We start from the raw sequence: 20,338 nt of genomic DNA, 5'->3' as shown, positions 1-20,338 counted from the left end.
CAAGAGGAAAGTTTCAAAGATTTTTTTTTAAATTCGGGTATAAATAGCCTGCTGTAAAAGGCAGAGGTCTTAGGTGTTCATTTTGAGTTTTGAAATTGTATAAGCCTGCCCCCAAAAAGATTCAGCCCATTCCTCTAAGGACTTCCTTTTTTTTTTTTAAAGATTTTATTTATTTATTTGAGAGAGTGAGAATGAGAGAGAGAGAGCACATGAGAGGGGGGAGGGTCAGAGGGAGAAGCAGACTCCTTGCTGAGCAGGGAGCCAGATGCGGGACTCGATCCCGGGACTCCAGGATCATGACCTGAGCCGAAGGCAGTCGCTTAACCAATTGAGCCACCCAGGCGCCCCCTCTAAGGACTTCGTTAATGGCCCTTTCCAGTCACAGTCAATCTACCCATCAACCCTCTGCCGCATCCCAAACCACTTTTCTGATTATATTAGCATAGATTAATTTTGTCTTTTTATTTGTACACATTTGTGTAAATGGAATTCTTTTGTCTCCTGGCTCTTCCTGTTGCAGGATCTGGATGCTAGGTGTACTGAGGTTTGCTACTAGGGTGTCATTGCTTCTAGAATGTTCAGCAGACAAAACTAGGAAAATATGTTAGAAAAAAAATACAGCTATCACTAATTCCAACCCCTTATTATAGGCTTCTTATTTCCTTTATTCCCTATTTCAAACTCTATTTTTTCAGAGGGTATCCTCATTCCCATCAAAAAAATTTGTTTTTAAATTTTAATTATTTTATTTTTTTAAAGATTTTATTTATTTATTTGAGAGAGAGAGAATGAGAGAGAGCACATGAGAGGGATTAGGGTCAGAGGGAGAAGCAGACTCCCTGCTGAGCAGGGAGCCCGATGTGGGACTCGATCCCGGGACTCCAGGATCATGACCTGAGCCGAAGGTAGCCGCTTAACCAACTGAGCCACCCAGGCACCCTAAATTTTAATAATTTTAAAGTCCTGTCCAGTTTTGAAAGTATAACTTGAAAAGTGAGTACTATACTTACACTAAGGCATACAAATGTAAAAGTAACACATACGATATGTTCTTCCACTAAAAGATAGTTTTAACTTTTATAAAATAAGTATATATGTTCAGTTTTTATATAATTGTATTTTGCCTGATTTAATTTCTAAAAGGTGAGTGCCCTTGAATTTCAGATAAAATTCAAATGAATAAGTCCTTTATTTTGAGGAAATTTTGTTCTAGTTTTATCATTAAATTGCAGCATGTTTATTTTTGCAAAGCACTATAGTCTAGTGACTAAGACTTAGTGGTGGACCGCTAATAAATTATTTGAGTCCTAGTATTGCCTCATACTAAGTCTATGATCTTTATTTATTTATTTAAACGATTTTTTTTTTTTTAAGGATTTTTATTTATTTGAGAGAAAGCAAGCACGAGCAAGCACCAACGGGAGGTGGCGGGAGGGGCAGAAGGAGAGGGAGAAGCAGGGAGCCCCACTGAGCAGGGAGCCCGATGTGGGGCTCCATACCAGGACCCTGAGACCATGACCTGAGCCAAAGGCAGACGCTTAACGACTGAGCTACCCAGGCGCCCCAGTCTATGATCTTTATCAGATTATTTCTTTGAGCCTCAGTTTCCTCATCTGTGTACATTATAGGGTATTGTGAGGAATGTGTATGTCTGTTTCTTATCAATTGTGGTAGTTATTAAAATAGTGCCTAAATTTTATTTGGCGGTATTATATTAAGGTAAGATAAAAGGAAATAGAGAAAAAAATAAATTTAATTATGGTAAAAGTAGTTTGATTCTATTTGATGTAATGATCCTTAAAGGCCTATTCTGTTGTAAAAACCAAATTATCTGCTGCATGTTATGTGAGGATATGTGTTACCTATTACAGGGGCAAATGATTTAAAAATTCGTTCTAAGTAGTTAATTCATTGGTATTTTTAGAAACATTTATTGTAATGTCTGCTAATTTCAGATTTAAAAAATTCTTAGGTTATTAGAAGTATAGGATGTGCAATTACAGTTTCTTGAATGAAAGTTCTTTAATAGCTCAAAATACCTATTTATAGGCACTGAAAGATAGCACAGAAGTGGAAATTGTGGATGAGAAAATGAGAAAAAAGATAGAACCAGAAAAGTGGCCAATTCCGGGCCCTCCTCCACGTAGTGTGCCACAAACAGACTTCTCTCAACTGATTGATTGCCCAGAGTTTGTACCAGGCCAAGCCTTTGGTTCACATACAGGTAACAACTTTTCTTCTAGAGCAAGCAGTGTAATGGTGGGCTGTTTGGTCCAACTGACCTATCCTTTAAAAAAGTTTATTTAGGTTGTATAGGAAAATTAAAGATTACAAAATGACTTTTGATGCTCTGAGTTCTATTCATTTTGCCCCCCCCAGCCATAAATTAAAAAGGGATTTAAGAATTATGGGTAAATCTCTGCTCTGTTCTTAAATTGTGTACTTTGTCATGAATGGAATTTCTACCTATCTTCGTAATTTTACTAAATGATTATAGATATGTTGTGCCAGTTTCCTTTTGTAAGATTGGAGTAGTCTAGTAGGACGAGTAGTTTAAAAGTCTTATACTCAAGAGGGGGTGACTTTAATTTTGCTACTAGTGTGCTTCAATCCTGTCTGGTAAAGATGGGATGACCTGTATTCAAAAGCAGCATTGGGGTACTGTTATGAAATTATTATAATTATAGATAAAGAATTGATGGTAATTAAAATTTCCAAAAACTGCTTTGATACTAAGAAATTTTTCCTGGATCATTTTTAAGACATTCCCTCTTGGGAAAAAATGTGTGTGCTTAAACTTTTTTCAGTCAGGGTGATGATCTACTGATGCTTGGATGTCATTTGATCGAATGTGCAGAGGAATAGGTGACTCACTGAAATATTATAAACATTGGAACAAATCGTGCTGCAGAAATGAAAGCGACCAGACTTCTATGCAAGAATGTCTACTATGCAAGAATGTCTACTCCCGACTCCTTGTGGCGGAGGTTGGGCCACCACTACAATGGAGATAAACACCTTTGTGATGATAATGAGAGAGAGACCGGAGGACTGCTGTTGTTTTTATAGGAGCCACCCATTTGTGTGTAATTAGCCTGAGCTGCCTGTGCTACTTTTATTTACGGTGGGAAAGTTAATTATCATTCTGGAAATATTGCAAGATTGTGTCTTTTCCTTCCAGACTTATGTACCTGTGTCTAGATCAATAAAACAAAAAATAGAGAGGCTTGAGTGGCATTTCCCAGATTGTTAGGTCCTTTGCTATTTGATTTGCCCTTCAGTATAGTGTACAGTGTACAACTCACATGTTGTCATAATATTTCACATGGACTATAAGATGTGTTAATGTGGACACTGAGGGATAAGACATTTGAGAAATGAACAAGAATTTTTTTTCTAAACTCTTCAAGATATATTTTTTGTACACCAGTATGAGACCTGCCATCAATAAAGTACCAGTGGACAGTCTCACAGCTAGTTTTATTTAGTGTTTCTTTGTCAGCCCTCTATGCCTCTAGCCCTTGCAAACAACTTGGGCAATTGTTTTAAAAGTTGAAGAAAAGTGATATTTTTTAGGTTTTCTTAAAGACTTAATGTCTGTATAAGTTAGATTAATTTATTTATGTAAACTTGGGGTCCAAGATGACATTTTTAACCTGCTTATGAACAGGCTTTAAGTGAGTTAGATAAAAATAGAAAATACTTTCCCCACAGGGTAGCTAAGATAGGTCAGTCAAGTTGTTGATGCCTGTTCATTTAATCATTTATGCATTATTAATAAAATTACAAGAATAAAATCACAATGCCTTGTACATTTTTGTATTTTTTTAAATACACACTCATTTACATCTCATATACACATTGCCAAAACAAGTCACTATATATTTAAATGTCAAAAATTTTAGGTTATTTAGATTATACATCTGTACCTGGATGCATAATGAAGGCATATAGAAAGAATGTTCTTAGAGTTATACAGATTTACATTATACCATAGGAATAAATACATAAATTCAGCCTTTTCCCTGAATCCCCATATTTCTGACTTTAATAATTACCCTCTGATGAGAAAGCCTTAGGTCCTAAATTCAGTGGAGAGTAGTATGTCACCAAAAATTTGAAATGGATATGGGAATCAGAAAAGTAGATTGTGTTTATCTGTACCTATAGATAAAGAAACTTTTATCTATATCATTTTTATCTGTAAAGAGAAGACTTTATATTTCAAAAAACACAACCATTGATGTATACTTCCTGAGGGATTTATATGGTAAAATACTTAAACATTTTGTTTTTTTCATCAAAGAAATTAAAATGTCTATTTTTCCCTCTATGGAGGTTGAATTGTGTAACATGAGTTCACCTTTGCACTGAACAGAGGACCTCAATGCACCAGAAAATGTTGATTATGGGAATGGTAAGATGTTAATTTTAAAATTTAGGGTTTGCAGTTCAATGGATATAGTATTGCATTATCAACTCTTTTAAGTAGTAAAAGGATTTCATTCATCAAAATTGAGAGGGTCAGGTACCTGACCATCTTGGGGTTTTTTGTTGTTGTTGGCTTTTTGAAAAATGTGTAGGAGGATCCCTAATGATTTTTTAATAAGGTGTGGGATTTCCTTTGGAAATTGCAGAAGTATTCGTGAATGTGCCACACATAAAGTATATAATCCTTTTAAAACAATCTGTATCATTACCTGGGTTCAGGGTCGATAAAGAAGTCAAACTAGATAGCTAATCATGGAACATATAGGGTGAGTTTACCCCTGGAGAGTCATGTTGACAATTTTTTCAATTAATGAAAACAGCAAAGATAAATTTTTTTCTATGTTCTCACAAATTAGAACCTATAAATGTCAAAGTGTGTGTCTAATTTCTTATCTGTACGTTTAATGTCAAGTCATCCAAGTAATATGCAGGCTCATTGGTTTTTGGAAGATTAGGGCTTTACCGTTAACCCTTAAAATTTACATACATAATGTTTGAAATTTTTTCATTGTAAAAGAAAACAAGTCACACAGCATATGTGTAGGTAATTATAAGGTGAACATTTCCCTTTAAAAACTCAGACTATTCTAAATTTTCTTGTCTTACTCAAATTCTTTGGTATTTTAATGTTTAATTTGTAAGCACATGTTGTGGATATAGCGAAACACTTGACTTCATGGTAGAAACGTTCAAGCTTAGCGAGCGTTTAGAGATAATTATATAATAAGCTTACGTAGGTGTTTAAAGATTAGATTTCTGTGTTAAAAATAGTAGTTAACTGATTTCCCTACCATGTACCATTGTAATCATTTATACATGAACTATCCATAGTAATTTGGTTAATTCTCACAGTTGCTAGGGTGGTGGTTCTTAGTCTGTTTTTAAGGCTTTATTCACTGTATGAGCATAGGTGATTTATAGTATTAGAAATAGGATTCTCTGCTGATAAATATCTTCCCATTCCTATAACTTTAATATCAATACTTGCAGCCCAAACCTAGCATTTCACCTATACTACCTCTGTGGGTCAGTTGATGACACATGTACCGTTAAGAAAGTTGTAAGCAGCAGTGTCAAATAGAAATATAATGTTTGCTATACATGTAATCCTAATAATTTTAATAGCCTGAAAAGCTACAAAGCAAATGAAATTAATTTTAACATTTAAAATATTTTAATATACCCAAATATCATAACATTAATACAAAAATTACAGATCCATTTTACCTTTTTAGATATTTTGTACTAAGACTTTGAAATCTGGTATGGACCTTAAACTTACTAGAACATTTTAGGACTACCCATGTTTTAAGTGCTCAGTAACTCCATATGGACCAGTGGCTCTGTACTGGACAGTACAAGTTTAGAGCCTTCTCCATTATGAAGGAATGTATTTTTTAAAAAAGTAGTATAGTAATTTGATATTTGAATCCTGTATCTAATAGGTTTTCATAGAGAGGAGAATAACTCTTACTTGATTCTAGCATGTAGTAGGTGAGAGTAAAATCTTGGAATATTCCTCTCAAACCCAAAGTCCTGGAATGTGCCTTTGCATTTTCATTTAGTAAGTAAAAGAATTGTTGCTGTTCATTTATTTCAGCTTTCTCCATGTAATATTCAGCTTTGCAATATTTTCAAGTAATTGGCTTTTGGGGACTAAATTAAATGATATTTAGAACCTTAGAGTATAAATTTGTATTTAAAACTCTTTGTCCAAAGAAGTATGTATTGCATTATAACTTAAGTATTCTTTTTAATTTTTAGAAAAAGATTTGTAGAGGAATCAGGATTTTATTTATAGAGGATGTAATTATTTTGATTAAGAGATAGTGTGGAGAAAAGCATTTTTAATTCCAACAGAGTTTTAAAATGTTTTAAACTTTATTACCAGGGCAGTGCACTTTAATGATGTGACATTCTGCTCTTTACAGTATCCAGTAGGAGCTAAGTGGGCACACTGCATTTGGGTAAAACTCAGTAAGCAGAGGAAATGTGAAGTGTGAATAATGACTGCCTTGCTATAGATTGTAGCAGAATAGTGAAGGACTGATACTGCCTTGAATAAAATATGCATTTACTGTGCTTAATAGCATTTGAGATTCCATAATTTCATTATTTATAATTGATAGATTTTAAGATTTGACAAGGAATTGACCCCTCAGTTAAATGTATTACCACAATTAGTGACTCAGTTGATATGCTTAACAAGTTTGAATGAATGTGATCTGTGTAAGACTTTGTGACATTTCTTTTATCTATTATTCATTGGCTTCATTCAAATACATCTTGCATTACATCTTTTCAGGTTTGAAAGGCATTGGAAAAATTGTAATTGAGATTTGATTTATTGCGTTTTTGCGGGAAAAAAAATCAAGCCCAAGTAAGGAAAAAGAAGTGTTTTATAAGTAAGAAAACCATATTTTAACTAAGTACCAACTTAAAATTTTAGAGTCTGCCCCAAATTCTCCAAGAACTGGAAGTCCACTGAACCCAAAGAAAAATACTGAAACAAGTAAGCTTCAAGCAATGTCTAGAGGTTTGTCTACCAGTTTGCCTGACTTGGACTCAGAACCTTGGGTAGAAGTTAAAAAGAGACATCGTCCATCTCCAGTGAAATTGAAGGTAAATTGTTATAAACCAAGTGAAGTGTAGTACATTCCTGGGTTGAGTGTAAGGCCAGTGTATTTTGTTTGTCAAGTAAATCTATAAAATTTGGAAAAGTTTAAATTGTAAAAATTGGCTATAAGTGAAAACTTTAGGTATACTCAGTAGGTGAAAGTAAGTTATACTGTGTCAGTTTTAAAAATTTATCTTCTGTTTCTTAATATGATTTAAGAATATTTTGATGTGGTCTTTTTACTTGTGACTAATTTAAATTTGAATAACTTTTTTAAAGCTGACAAAATTTTTCTAAATTGTGAATTTATATTATAACCTTGTTATATTATTTGTGACCTGTTAATTATTTATAAAAGGTACAGATTATATGTGTTTTTGGTGATTTTGTGTACAGTAAGGAAGGAAAAGAGAATTGATTTCTTAGGGGCACATGAGGGAGTGGGATGTGTGGTTATGAAACAGCAGAAGAGATCCTTGATGGTAGCACTGCTATATTTTTGACTCATGGTTGGATACACAAAATTTCAGGTGTGATAAAAATTGTTCTGATCTAAACCATAAATAAAATGAGTACAAATAAAGCTGGGGAAATCTGAGTAAGATTAATGGGTTATTACAACATTTACCTTGTTTGTGATATTTTGCTATACTTTCACAAGATGTTACTATTGGGAGAAACTAGGTAAAAAAATAACGTAAGATTTCTATTATAACTGTATGTGAATGTACAATTATCTCAAAGAAGTTTACTACAAATAAATATGGAAACAGTGGTACTCAAATGATTCAAATATTGAAAGCTCTGTAAGGAAAAGGTTACTAAAAACAATAGGACCTAGAATTGGGAAGCATAAAGAAGGCTATTATATTGAAGATTATTATGAACCCAAGGCTCTTTATCCTTACCATCACAGCATGAAGAAGGGAGCATGAAGGAGTGATGGGAGATGGGAGATTCTCACTGGGAGAATGAGGGAGTGATGAAATTTTGCTTCATCAGGGGATATTTGACAATGTCTGGAGACATTTTTTGGTTGTTAAAACTGGGAGAGTGCTATTGCATCTTGTGAATGGAGGCCAGAGATGCTGCTAAACATCCTACAGTGTACAACCTCCCCCCCCCCAAAAAAAACCCAAAGAATTATCAAGCCTAACATGTCAATAGTGCTGAGTTTGAAAAACCCTCATCAAAGATAACTTTTTAATTAGCCGTGGGGGTTAAACATAGCATATTTAAATGTTAAAAGAGGTGGTCCCCCCTAGCTCCCCCGCCCCCCCGGGGACATCTTAAAAGCCTGAAGTAGCTTTCTAGGGGTGCCTGGGTGGCTCATTCGGTCAAGTGTCCTACTCTTGGTTTTGGCTCAGGGTGGCAAGATCCAGCCCCATGTGGGACTGCCTCCCTCTCCCCCTCTGCTCCTCCCCCTACTCATGTGCTCACTCTAAAAAATAAGTAAAAATCTTTAAAAAAAAATCCTAAAGCAGCTTTCTCAAGACAAGATTTTCTGAAGTTCTTGATTAATTTCTATATTTATCATGGCAAATAACATCCCTGTATAGGTAGGGAGGCTAAGGATGTTGTCCTGAAAACACACACACACACACACACACACACACACACACACACACACACACACACACACACACACACACACACACACAACCGTAAAAAGGATCGTGTTCTGGATCATTGACAAAGATTTGTATAGTATTTTATTCTAAGATCTACATTCTTTCCTCCACATTAAAAAAATCTCCATTTCAGTATTTCTTTTAAAATAATGGTTCCTCCCTTGTATGCTACTGGTGGGGAAGTAAATTGATACAACCACTGTAGAAGATAGTATGAAGTTGCCTTGAAAATTTAAAAATAGAGGGGCACCTGGGTGGCTCAGATGGTTAAACGTCTGCCTTTGGCTCAGGTCATGATGGGTCCTGGGATCGAGCCCCACATCCGGCTCCTGGCTCAGCGGGGAGCCTGCTTCTCCCTCTCCCTCTCCCCCGCCCTCTCCCCCTGCTCATGCTCTCTCTCTCTATCTCTGTGTCTCAAATGAATAAATAAAATCTTAAAGAAAAAATTTAAAAATAGAAATTACCATATGATCCAATAATTCCACTGGTGAATATTAATCCAAAGAAAACGAAAATACTAATTCAAAAAGATATATGCACTTCCATGTTTATTGAAGTATTATTTACAATAGCTAATATGTGGAAGCAACCTAAGTGGCCACTGATAAGGAAGATGTGGTACACATATACAATGGAATATGACCCGTAAAACAGGATGAAATTGTGCCATATGCGACAACATGGGTGCGCCTAGAGGGTATTATGCTAAATGAAATAAGTCAAAATGAAAAAGGCAAATACTATAGGATTTCACCCATGTGGAATCTAAAAAACAAAATGAGTAAACAAAAAGCAAAGTCAGACCTGTAACTATCGAGAGCAAACTAATGGTTGCAGAGGGGCAGGGGTGGGGGTTGTAGACAAAATGGGTAAAGGGGGAGGGAGATACAGACTTCCAGTTATGGAATGAATAAATCACAGTAATAAAAAGCACAGCATGGGGAATGTAGCCGATGATATTGTAATAGCATTATATGGTGACAGATGGTTGCTACACTTGCGGTGAGCATAGCATAACATAAAACTTGAATTGATACATTGTACACCTGAAACTAATGCAGCATTGTGTGTCAACTATACCCAAATAAAAGAAAAAAGAAAAATTTTGCCTTTCTTACAGGAACTGGCAAAAAAAAAAGTTATTAAAGTGTCAGAAATTACTGCAAAGACTAGTTAGAGAGGTGCCAAGCAACTTAAAACTCTCCAAAACTGATTTCTTAAGGGGCTTAAATTCAGGAAATGTGCTAATTAATAAAGCACAATTGTGCAAATTTTTAAAAATAAATAAAAATAATGGTTCCTGTTAAAATTGATAGCATCTTTGACTTGGTTTAAAAAAAAGTTTTTGGAAGGGTGAGTGTATATAGGGCCAGCAAATTGGTAATGGAATCTGGTTTTAATAGTGGAAAAGAATGGTATAAAATCTAGGACCTTCAGTTTTATGGCCAAAGAATGTTGGTGCCATTAGTAAGATCTGAAATGTATTCTGATACTACAGAGTGATGGTCTGGCTTGGAGGAAAGCTGACTGTAGGTTCTGGGGGCCTAGATATTTCAGTGATACCTCCTGAGTTGGGTTACTTAATGACAACATTGCCAATGTACTTAAGAAAAAAAATGATCTTTTAAAAATAAACATTCTAGAGTAGCTATAGCTTGTTCGGAGATAGATTTCTTTAGAAATCTGAAAGCATTTTTTTTTTTTAAGATTTTATTTATTTAACAGAGAGAGACACAGAGAGAGAGGGAACACAAGCAGGGCAGAGTGGGAGAGGGAGAGGCTTCCCGCAGAGCAGGGAGCCTGATGAGGGGCTTGATCCCAGGACCCCGGGATCATGACCTGAGCCGAAGGCAGACGCTTAACGACTGAGCCACCCAGGCGCCCCTGAAAGCATTTTTTCTACTGTCATCTTGGTCAGTTTTTTTTTTCTTGTGAAATTTAGTCCCTTTACATTTTTTGTAACAAGTGATTTTGTTGTTGAGATTTTAAGATTATTTCTTCATCACCACTATTGAAATTTCAGATGATATACCCTGGAGTTGGTCTGTTTTTATTTATTGTGCTGTGTATTCATGTCTGTTATTTTGGGAAAATTCATGTTTCTCTTTTTTTCAACTTTTGGTGTTCCTCTTTATCTGGTGTTGGACCCCCTGGGACTCCCTGAATTGATCATCTGGCTACTGTTTTTTTGGAATTGGGGGTTTAAAAAAGATTCTGTTTTCTGATATTTCCATCAGTTTTTTTTTTTTTTTTTACATTCCTTCTCTTTTAGGGTGATGATTATTTCTTAATATGTGGTGATCTTTAGTTGATGGTTCATATTAGTTATTGATAAATTGGTATGGACTCCTTTTGTGGCCTTGTAGGTTGCTCATCCAGAAAGTCTTTCTCCTGAATGTGAGGTCTCATTATGCACACTCTTGGTTAAGTGTAAGGTCCTGTTAGACTTCTAGACCTTGGCAGAGAACAGTCATGCTAATTCTGGGTATTCAGAATTGATAAAATCAGTACTTTTCTCTGAGAAGTAGAATTCCTTAGTGTACTTTATTCATTGGTAAAATTACCTTCTCTTTCTTCCCCCCAGCTCTTTTTTAGAAGTTTAGAATAATATTGGGATGTATTCAACCTCTGTCCGGCTCCATGGACATGAGCCCTCTCTTGGCAAATCTTTCATTTTGTTTAGAAAGCAATTCTTGGGCTTTAAGTTGGGAGCAGATTTTATAGTTTCATATTCTCAGGTAAGGGTGTGGGATTGACTGTTCTAGCTGTATCCTGTAGTTTGGTTTTTCAGCTATCCATTTTGATGGCTGTCACATAGTCCATTCCTGCTCATTGTGCTTATCATCTCAAAACTTTTTAGGGTCCCGGTGGAACCAGTGGTATCAGTCTTTATATAGATACTAGATTGCTGTTTCCTCTAGTCTTATTATTAATACAATCCCATTTGCTTTCTGCTTTCCAGAAAGTCAGAACAATTTCTGATTTTCTGATAGTATAATACTTGTCTTCATATTGACATGGATTTATTTTTTTCATTACTGTGAATCATTACTGCAAGTAAGTGTGCTTAGTCAAGTCCTCTTCAACCCAAATCCCTTGTTTCTTCCTCACAAATTAAAAAAAAAATCTATGTTTGAAACAAATTTAAATACCAATACAGAGTAAAAAGTAAGAAACTCTGTCCAGGGTTTACCATTATTAACAGTTCGGTGTTTATTCTCAGACTTTTTTCATGTACTTGTGAATAGCAAGGTATATAGTTTCTTTTTAAAATATATTCACAGTGTGCTAAAACTTACTTTTATTATTATTTTTTTTAGTCAAAACTTATCATGGACTGTCTTCTGTTTAGTAGAATGTTAGCTCTTGTCTGGGCAGAGTTATTATTATTGTATATCCTTTCCTTGAACAGTGCCTGGCTCACAGTGAGGACCAGATAATAATTGACTGAAAAGATATGTATTACGTTAATAGGAATTCTGAGAGAGGGCGATTATTTTATTCTAGGCAGAGGAGAGTTAACATTTGCTGAAGGATAAGGATTGGTCAAAGGCTGACATTGGAAAATGACATTGAGACGCCTGTTTTCTTATGTTGAGAGTTATGGAAATCAAGAGGAGGTTAGATTTTAGAAGATCTAGGATCTAAAGTTTTGGATTTGTTATGTCACCCAATAGGAAGCAATTTAAATTTTTTCAGGAAGGACAAAGTTCAACAGTTTAATGCATGTTAAGGTAAATTTAATATGAAAACCTGGCCACAGTGAGTGAGGGTGAAGATTGAGAAGAGGGATTAGCTAGGAAACCTAGTTAATGGCATTAATATTGTGAGGATTTGGACTAGGAAGATCATTGAATTTGGAAGTCAGAAAACCTTGATTGTTCTAGTCCTGACAAATTCTGAAATTCTGGACAAATTAACTTCATAGCTCTAAGCCTTTTTTTCCCCTCATTTGTAAAATGAGTTGGTGTGCTATAATGGATTAGCTAAGCACCATTCTTACTTTAAAGGAGTCTTTAACCCTCCTTTTACTCAATTTTGTGTTTTTATTTAGCATTAAACTTAGTGTTTAGCAAATTCTTTGTATTTATTGGGCCAGAATAATACTGGCTTGATTTTCTTTTATAATTTTCCTGCTTACTAGTCACTGAACACACAGGCTTCATATTACTAACTTGTAACGTTATTATGTGATGTTTCTTTTTAAAATGATAAAAAAAAGTTTGTATATAAAATACCATTTTCTTCCTTTAGGAATCGTCATCTCTACCTGAAGAGGCATCAGATCAGCTGTATCCTTCAGATGAACAAGAGCAAGAAGAACTTGATTTTTTATTTGATGAAGAGATAGAACAAATAGAAGGACGAAAAAACACATTTACTGATTGGTCTGATAATGATTCAGATTATGAAATTGATGACCAGGATTTAAACAAGATTTTGATTGTAACTCAGACACCACCTTACATGAGAAAACATCCTGGAGGAGATCGAACAGGCAACCACATGTCTCGGGCAAAAATTACATCTGAACTTGCTAAAGTCATTAATGATGGCTTATATTACTATGAACAGGATCTATGGATGGAGGAAGATGAAAACAAACACACAGCCATAAAGGTAATATTTTCTGGGTAACATTTCTGCTGATACTAGTTTTTTTATTATGTTGCTCCCTGTATTTTCCTAAACTTGAGGCTTTATTTTATTAAATTTTGAATATAAATAAATTTAATTTTGAAAAATTCCCAGAATATGATAGTCACAACCTGAGAAATAATTTTATTAAAATGACAGTGAAATGCATAATTACAAAAAAATTAGCACTCATTTACTAAAACCCTTTTTTCAGGTGAAAATAATAAGGTGCTTTCTAATAAGAAGAAAAAAACCTGAAGTTAATGGACAGGCTTAGTTTATATGCTTATTTCTTACCCTGGCCTATAATCACCGCAGCTAAATGAGTAGGGTTTTAGAGAAGGGTTACTTTTGTTGTTCCCTTCCATTGTTCTCTCCTTAGTCTATGGTGCATGCTTTATGGTTGTGGACAAGGATAGAAGATTAAAATGGCTGATTGTCTCTCCTTGTCCAATCATTACTGTGGTATTAGGGGTGCTCTTTGAAACCTTGTTCCAGTTTTTTATCTTCTTGAATTTGACCCCACATCCTGAATGCCTATCCTAGTTTTGAGGGTAAAATATGAGAGAACCAGAGTATTCTACTGGCTATCTGCATTCCTTTGATAGGAATTTTAATGGTAAAGATAGGGATTAAGGGGATCTTTTTCTGCCATTAAAAAAAGTTAAATATTTGTTTTTGGGATAGAATAATGAGGGGAAAGTTGTGTAACTATACTATGCCAAATAGAGGAGAGATCTTGGTCAGAAATAGTTTAACAGTTGTAGGAAAAAAGTCTGCCAACTAGAGATTGAAATCGAAGGGACTGGCTGTCCATGGAGGTTGGTATCATTAGCAAGAAGTATGCTTTCCTTCTTTGCTCTTCATTTCTTTTTCTTTCTGGAATTTCCATCAGTGCATTCACCCTCACCCCCTTACCTTCTCTAACCATTGCCTTTTTGGAGACCATGCCTCAGGTTATTGTAGCTTGTCTGTAATTTAAGGGCCTGAATAGTTTTCTCTGTCCTACTGTGAAAAGGAAGTATGTTTTTATAGTTTCTTGGTTTAAAATCTTTCCTTGTTTAAGCATGGTTATTTTGTTTGTGATACTTAGGTTCTATAAGTAATCTCTAACTTAAATCCTTTTGGAATAGAAAGAGCTAGAAATAAATTTAATAATAGGATAAAATTACATTCCCTCCATTCCCTATCTCTCTACCCTGTTTTGTTCTTCACCATCTATCATTCTGTATATTGCACTTCTTTTCTGTTTTGATCACATGGATATAAGATCTGTGAAGATAGGAATTTTTGCCTTATTTTGTACACTACTATATCTCCACTGCTAGAGTAGTTCCTGGCACATAGTAGCACTCAATTCATATTCATTAAATGGATAAGTGAATAATGGATTAAACATTATGAACTAACCAACAAAAAACTAACCAATGTATATAATATTGGTTCTATGGGGAAATTTTTTGAGTTCTAAATAATGAACTTTCAGGCCATCTTGAGAAACATATTTGTAGGTGATTATTTATTTGCTTTAACTAAAGTGTAGATAACAATAAGGAAAAGCCATGTATTGAGTTAATTAAAAACCAGCATCTGACCACTTAACCATGAAACATTAGGGGAAAGTAATCTTGGCTATATGACTCTTAAGCATTATGGGTCTGTTCATAAGTATATTGTATTTTAGCCTGATTCGTATGTACATTCTTATCACCTGACTTATTCCCCATTTTTCTAATTCTGTGTTCAACATGTAATTTCTGATTCAAATTGTACTTTTCCTGTGGGTCTGCTTAAAGGGAAAGAAAACAATGATTTAATATATATTTGTTAAACTCCTACTATGAGCCAGACATTTTGCTAGGTCCTGGGCATGGAATGGGAAGATAACAGTAGGGTCTACATGCCTGGTTCTTACAAATAATTGGGAGGACAGACATTAAAATAAACCCACAGTAAATACTTAATCACAAATTACAAATTATAATAAATGTGCTAAAGGAAAAGAACAGGATGCTCCTGGGTTGGGTTGTCAGGGAATGAATGCCTGTGAGAAAGTCAGTTATAGTGAGATCTGAAGTATGAGTAAGATTAAACCCTGCAAAAAGCAGGTAAACCATATTCTAGGAAGAGGAAACAGCAAGTGGCAAGGATCTGTGGGAAGAAAGAATTTGGTGTATTTTAAGGACTGAAAAACAAGTCCATTTGTTTATAGTATTATTATATAAGGACGGTTATGGCGGTATATAGGGAGAAGTCTGATCATATATGGTTTTGTGGGCCGTGCTAAATAGTTCGGAATTTTTCTAAAGTTCAAATAAAGTACATTGGAGGGTTTTACACAGGCAACAGGGCTTAATCTAATTTTTCTTTTTATTTTTTTCTATTTATTCTTTTTAAGATTATATTTTAAAGAGAGAGTGGGGGGGGAGCAGAGGAAGAGGGAGAGAGAGAGAGAGAATCTCCAGCAGACTCCGCACTGAGTGTGGAGCCCGACATGGCGCTCGATCTGTTGACCTTTAGTTCATGACTTGAGTGGTAACCAAGAGCCAGATGCTTAACCAGCTGAACCACCCTAATTTTTGATGCTTAACCAGCTGAGCCACCCTAATTTTTGTATTTAAAAGATAACTCTGGTTATTATGGTGGAGAATGGATTAGATAGGTACAAGAGTGGCAGAAGAAATCCCCTTGGGAAGCTATTAAAGTAGTCTAGGAGAATGGGTATTGATAATTCAAGGTAACTTGGTAGTAGAGGAAATGCTGAAATAAGAAAATCCAGATCTGAGCCCTGAGGAATCATCACTTAGGAGTTGTAATAGGAAGTGGTGCTGTAGAAGCCAAAAACCAACTTCAAGAGGAAAGAATAATCAGATGTGTCAGGGACTGAACAGATTGAGTTAGATGTAAATGAAAAGAATGCCAAATCAATAGGTTAGTTTAGTGATCTTTTCCGACTTTGCAAAAGGATTTTTTGCTGGATCCAGAAGTTACTGAACTGCACTAGACTGAGTATAGGCTTTCTGTTTCTGCCATGTTCTTATTGCTGAAAACAACTCAGATGGCCTTTTTATAGATGACAAAACATCTTAAAAGTCCTTGAAGATTGGCAAGGTAAGTTATTATCAGAATAAAGCCATAGAGAAGTGGAGTATTGAACCCAGTGTTGCCCTGGAGACCATTTTGGAATTTGGGGAATTTGATGAATTCAGCATTCCTGAAGTCCCCCAAAAATAAAGGGGGAAAAGGCACAAACCAATGGCTCAGCCAAAGTTGGGGATTTGAGCGAGTCTTCTATTAAATTGGTACCTAAAAGAAATACACCTTAAGTGAAAGAGAACTTAACTTGCTTTCTCACCTACTCCTCCATGGGACTACAAAGAAATTTCCCTAGTTGTGCTGAACAGACTAAGAAGAAAAAAAAATGGCTTAGAATTTATAATCATGCAACTTAAATTCATAGTATCTAGATGACGTGACCACTAGTCATGAATTTAAAGTGATTATGACCTGTTAATTTCCCAGAAACCTAGCAGAAGCCAACATAGCTCCTTTGTGAGGACGTTCACTTTTATCCTAGACCTTGAATAATTTACTCAAATTATCTTGAACGTGAGCAATTCACAAAATTAATAATCAAATAAGGAAATATGGTACTACATGTGAGAATGAGCAAAACCATACCCTGAAATAATTTAGATAATGGAATTATTAAACAATATGGAATAACTGTTAACTGTGTTTAAGAAAACAATATGTTCAGGGAAGTAGTTCTAAACAGTAACATTCCTAGAATTTCTGCAAGTAAAAACAGTTAATTAAATTAATTAAGGGGATTAATAGCAGATTAGATACAATCAGAGAATCAGTAAATCAGAAGACAGCTTACAAGAAACTATTCAGAAATCAGTACAGAGAGGCACAGAGAGGCAAAGAATATATGAAAGGGTATGTAATGATATTTTGGAGAGTCTTTGCTATTATTTACTACATTTCAAATCAAGTTGTAGAATTTAACATCTGGATTTTATAGCTTTTCGAGAAAAGGTTTAAAAAGGCAAGAAATGTGGAATACGGAGTGATAAAAATGGTCTAAAATAGACTTTTAATCAGAATTTCAGAAGGAAAGATTAGAGAAAAGGGGCCAAAGTCAGTATTTTAAGAGGTAATAGCTGGAACTTTTTCTGAATTGAGGAGTGGTATCAGAGTAGAGCAGCCAGGAAAAAAAAGGCAGATTACATTTAAAGGTAGGAGAGTGCACAGCTGACAGCTGACTTTCCAACAGTAAACAGTTGAATGCAACAGACACTGGAATGATAGTATTAATATAGGGAAAATAACTATCAACCTATAATTGTATGCTTTGCAAAATGTCTTTCAAGTAAGAGGGTGAAATATAATGAGAGAAATTGTAACTTAGGAAAGCCGCATCAAACAAAATTGCAAAGATGCCAGGTATATAGAAAGCACTGCAGAGCAAAGCAAGAGATAGTGAATAAATCTAAATATTAACTGTATAAAACAGTGTCTTACAGATTTAACATAACAACACAGTTGGAGAGAGCAATTAAATGAATAGTATTTAAGGGCATTTTTGTGTCTAGGAAAAAGATACTGATTAGTTTTTAAAGTTTTCATGTTGCAGTTTGAAGGATACCCATTCAAAAATAAAATTAGAGGAAAGAACTGTGAAACTAGGAGAAAGGGAAAATGTAGAATAAGAAAAGGGGCTTCCAGCACAAAAATAAAGTGGTAGGTTTGTTTGTTTATTTATCTGAGAGAGAGCAAGCCAGCGAGCTGGGGGAGGGGCCGGGGGCAAAGGGAGAGGATCTCAAGCAGAGATTCAGCTGAGTGCAGAGCCCGGTGGGGGGCTAGATTTCATGACCTGAACCAAAACCAAGAGTTGGACACTTAAGTGACAGTCACCCAGGCAACCCTGAAGTCGTAGATTTATTTTTTTTTAAAGATTTATTTATTTGAGAGAGCGAGAATGAGAGAGAGAGTGTACATGAGAGCGGGGAGGGTTAGAGGGAGAAGCAGGCTCCCCGCTGAGCAGGGAGCCCGATGTGGGACTCGATCCCGGGACTCCAGGATCATGACCTGAGCCGAAGGCAGTCGCTTAACCAACTGAGCCACCCAGGCGCCCCTAAAGTCGTAGATAGATAGATAGATAGATTTATTTATTTATTTATTTATTTATTTATTTATTTATTTAAGATTTTATTTATTTGAGAGAGAGAGAATGAGAGAGAGAGAGAACATGAGGGGGGGGAGGGTCAGAGGGCGAATCAGACTCCCTGTCGAGCAGGGAGCCTAATGCGGGACTCGATCCAGGGACTCCGGGATCATGACCTGAGCCGAAGGCAGTCGCTTAACCATCTGAGCCACCCAGGCACCCAAAGTCGTAGATTTAAACCCAAATGTTTAGATAGCAAAAATAATAAATATCCGAGTATATGTAAGTAAAATCAGTTATGTTATTTATATGTGACATCAAAAAGATAAGGGAGCATACACCATAAAGTAGTAACCAACCAAAATCAATCTGTAGATTCAGCGTAATCTCTATCAATATCCTAACTGGCTTCTTTGCAGAAAATGAGATGTTCTAAAATTCATATTGAAATTCAAGGGACCCAGAATAGCCAAAACAATCTTGAAAAAGAACAAAGTTGAAGAATTCATATACAGTTCTTATGTTAAAACAGTGTTGTTACTAGAAAAAGCATAGACAAACAGGTCAGTGGAAGAGAATTCAAAGTCCAGAAATAAACGCATATGTCTATGTTCAACTGACTTCTGGCAAAAGTACCTAAACCATTCATTCAATAGGCAGAGACTAGTCTTTATTTTTATTATTTTTTTTTATTTTTTAAAGATTTTATTTATTTATTTGACAGAGACACAGCGAGAGAGGGAACACAAGCAGGGGGAGTGGGAGAGGGAGAAGCAGGCTTCCCGCCAAGCAGGGAGCCTGATGCGGGGCTCGATCCCAGGACTCTGGGAACATGACCTGAGCCGAAGGCAGATGCTAAACGACTGAGCCACCCAGGCACCCCGCAAAGAATAGTCTTTAGTAAGTCGTCTTGGGACAGACAAGTGGATATCCATATGCAAAAGAATATATTAGATGCCACCCTTACTCACCATGTACAAAAAAATTGACTCATTTGAATTGATACAAAATATAAGAGCAAAAACTACACAAGGATTGCAAGGAAACATAAATTCTTCATGACTTTGTATTTGACAGTGGTTTCTTATATGAAACCAATGCACAGGTGACAAAAGAAAAAAATTGGATATCATAAAAAATTTTTAAATTTTGTCCTTCAGGGGGCACCATAAAGAAAATGATAGGGAAAAAAAAAAACACATAATACCATTTACATTAGCACCCCTTCCCCAAAATGAAATGAGATATAAAGCTAATTAAAGATGTAGGAGATCTATATGAGTAATACGATAACTCTTAATGAAAAGAAATTAAAGAACTACTAAATGAGACAGGAAGACTCAGTGTTACTAGTTTTCCCCAAATTGATCTGTAGATTGAATGCAGTCCCAATCAAGATTCCAGGAATTTATTTTGTGGATATTAACTGACTGGTTCTAAAATTTATACAGAGAGGCAGAAGACCAGGATTGCCAGTACAGTATTGAAGAACAGTCAGAGAGCTGATACTTTCTGACTTCAAGAGTTACTATAAAGCTACAGTTTTCAAGACAATGTGTTATTGGTAAAAGAATAGACAAATAGATCAATGGAACACAATAGAGAGCCCAGAAACACACTTTCAATAATACAGTAAACTGATACTTGACAAAGGACAAAGGCAGTACAATGGAGAGAATATAGTCTTTTCAACAAATGGTAATGGATCAACTTGAGACCCACATGCAAAAAAATGAATCTAGACTCAGACCCTATATTTTTTCACAAAAAGTAAGTCCAGGTGGATCA

General features: G+C 35.4%; 1 protein-coding gene across 1 annotated transcript in view; it reads left to right on the top strand.

Annotated features, from left to right (window-relative positions):
• LARP1B (La ribonucleoprotein 1B) overlaps positions 1-20,338 on the top strand; it is a 118,135-nt gene that overhangs the window by 31,162 nt on the left and 66,635 nt on the right. The window contains 3 exon segments of the mRNA XM_028102364.2: positions 2,050-2,224; positions 6,941-7,113; positions 12,994-13,359. Of these exon segments, the coding sequence (XP_027958165.2) occupies positions 2,050-2,224; positions 6,941-7,113; positions 12,994-13,359 (714 nt within the window).

The sequence above is a fragment of the Eumetopias jubatus genome, unplaced genomic scaffold (assembly GCF_037043125.1).
Source record: "Eumetopias jubatus isolate StellerSeaLion01/CBP00866 unplaced genomic scaffold, mEumJub1_p1.0 scaffold_2, whole genome shotgun sequence".
Classification (NCBI taxonomy): Eukaryota; Metazoa; Chordata; class Mammalia; order Carnivora; family Otariidae; genus Eumetopias; species Eumetopias jubatus.
Note: the sequence above shows the minus strand (reverse complement) of the source record. Positions and strands in the feature narration are given on the sequence as shown.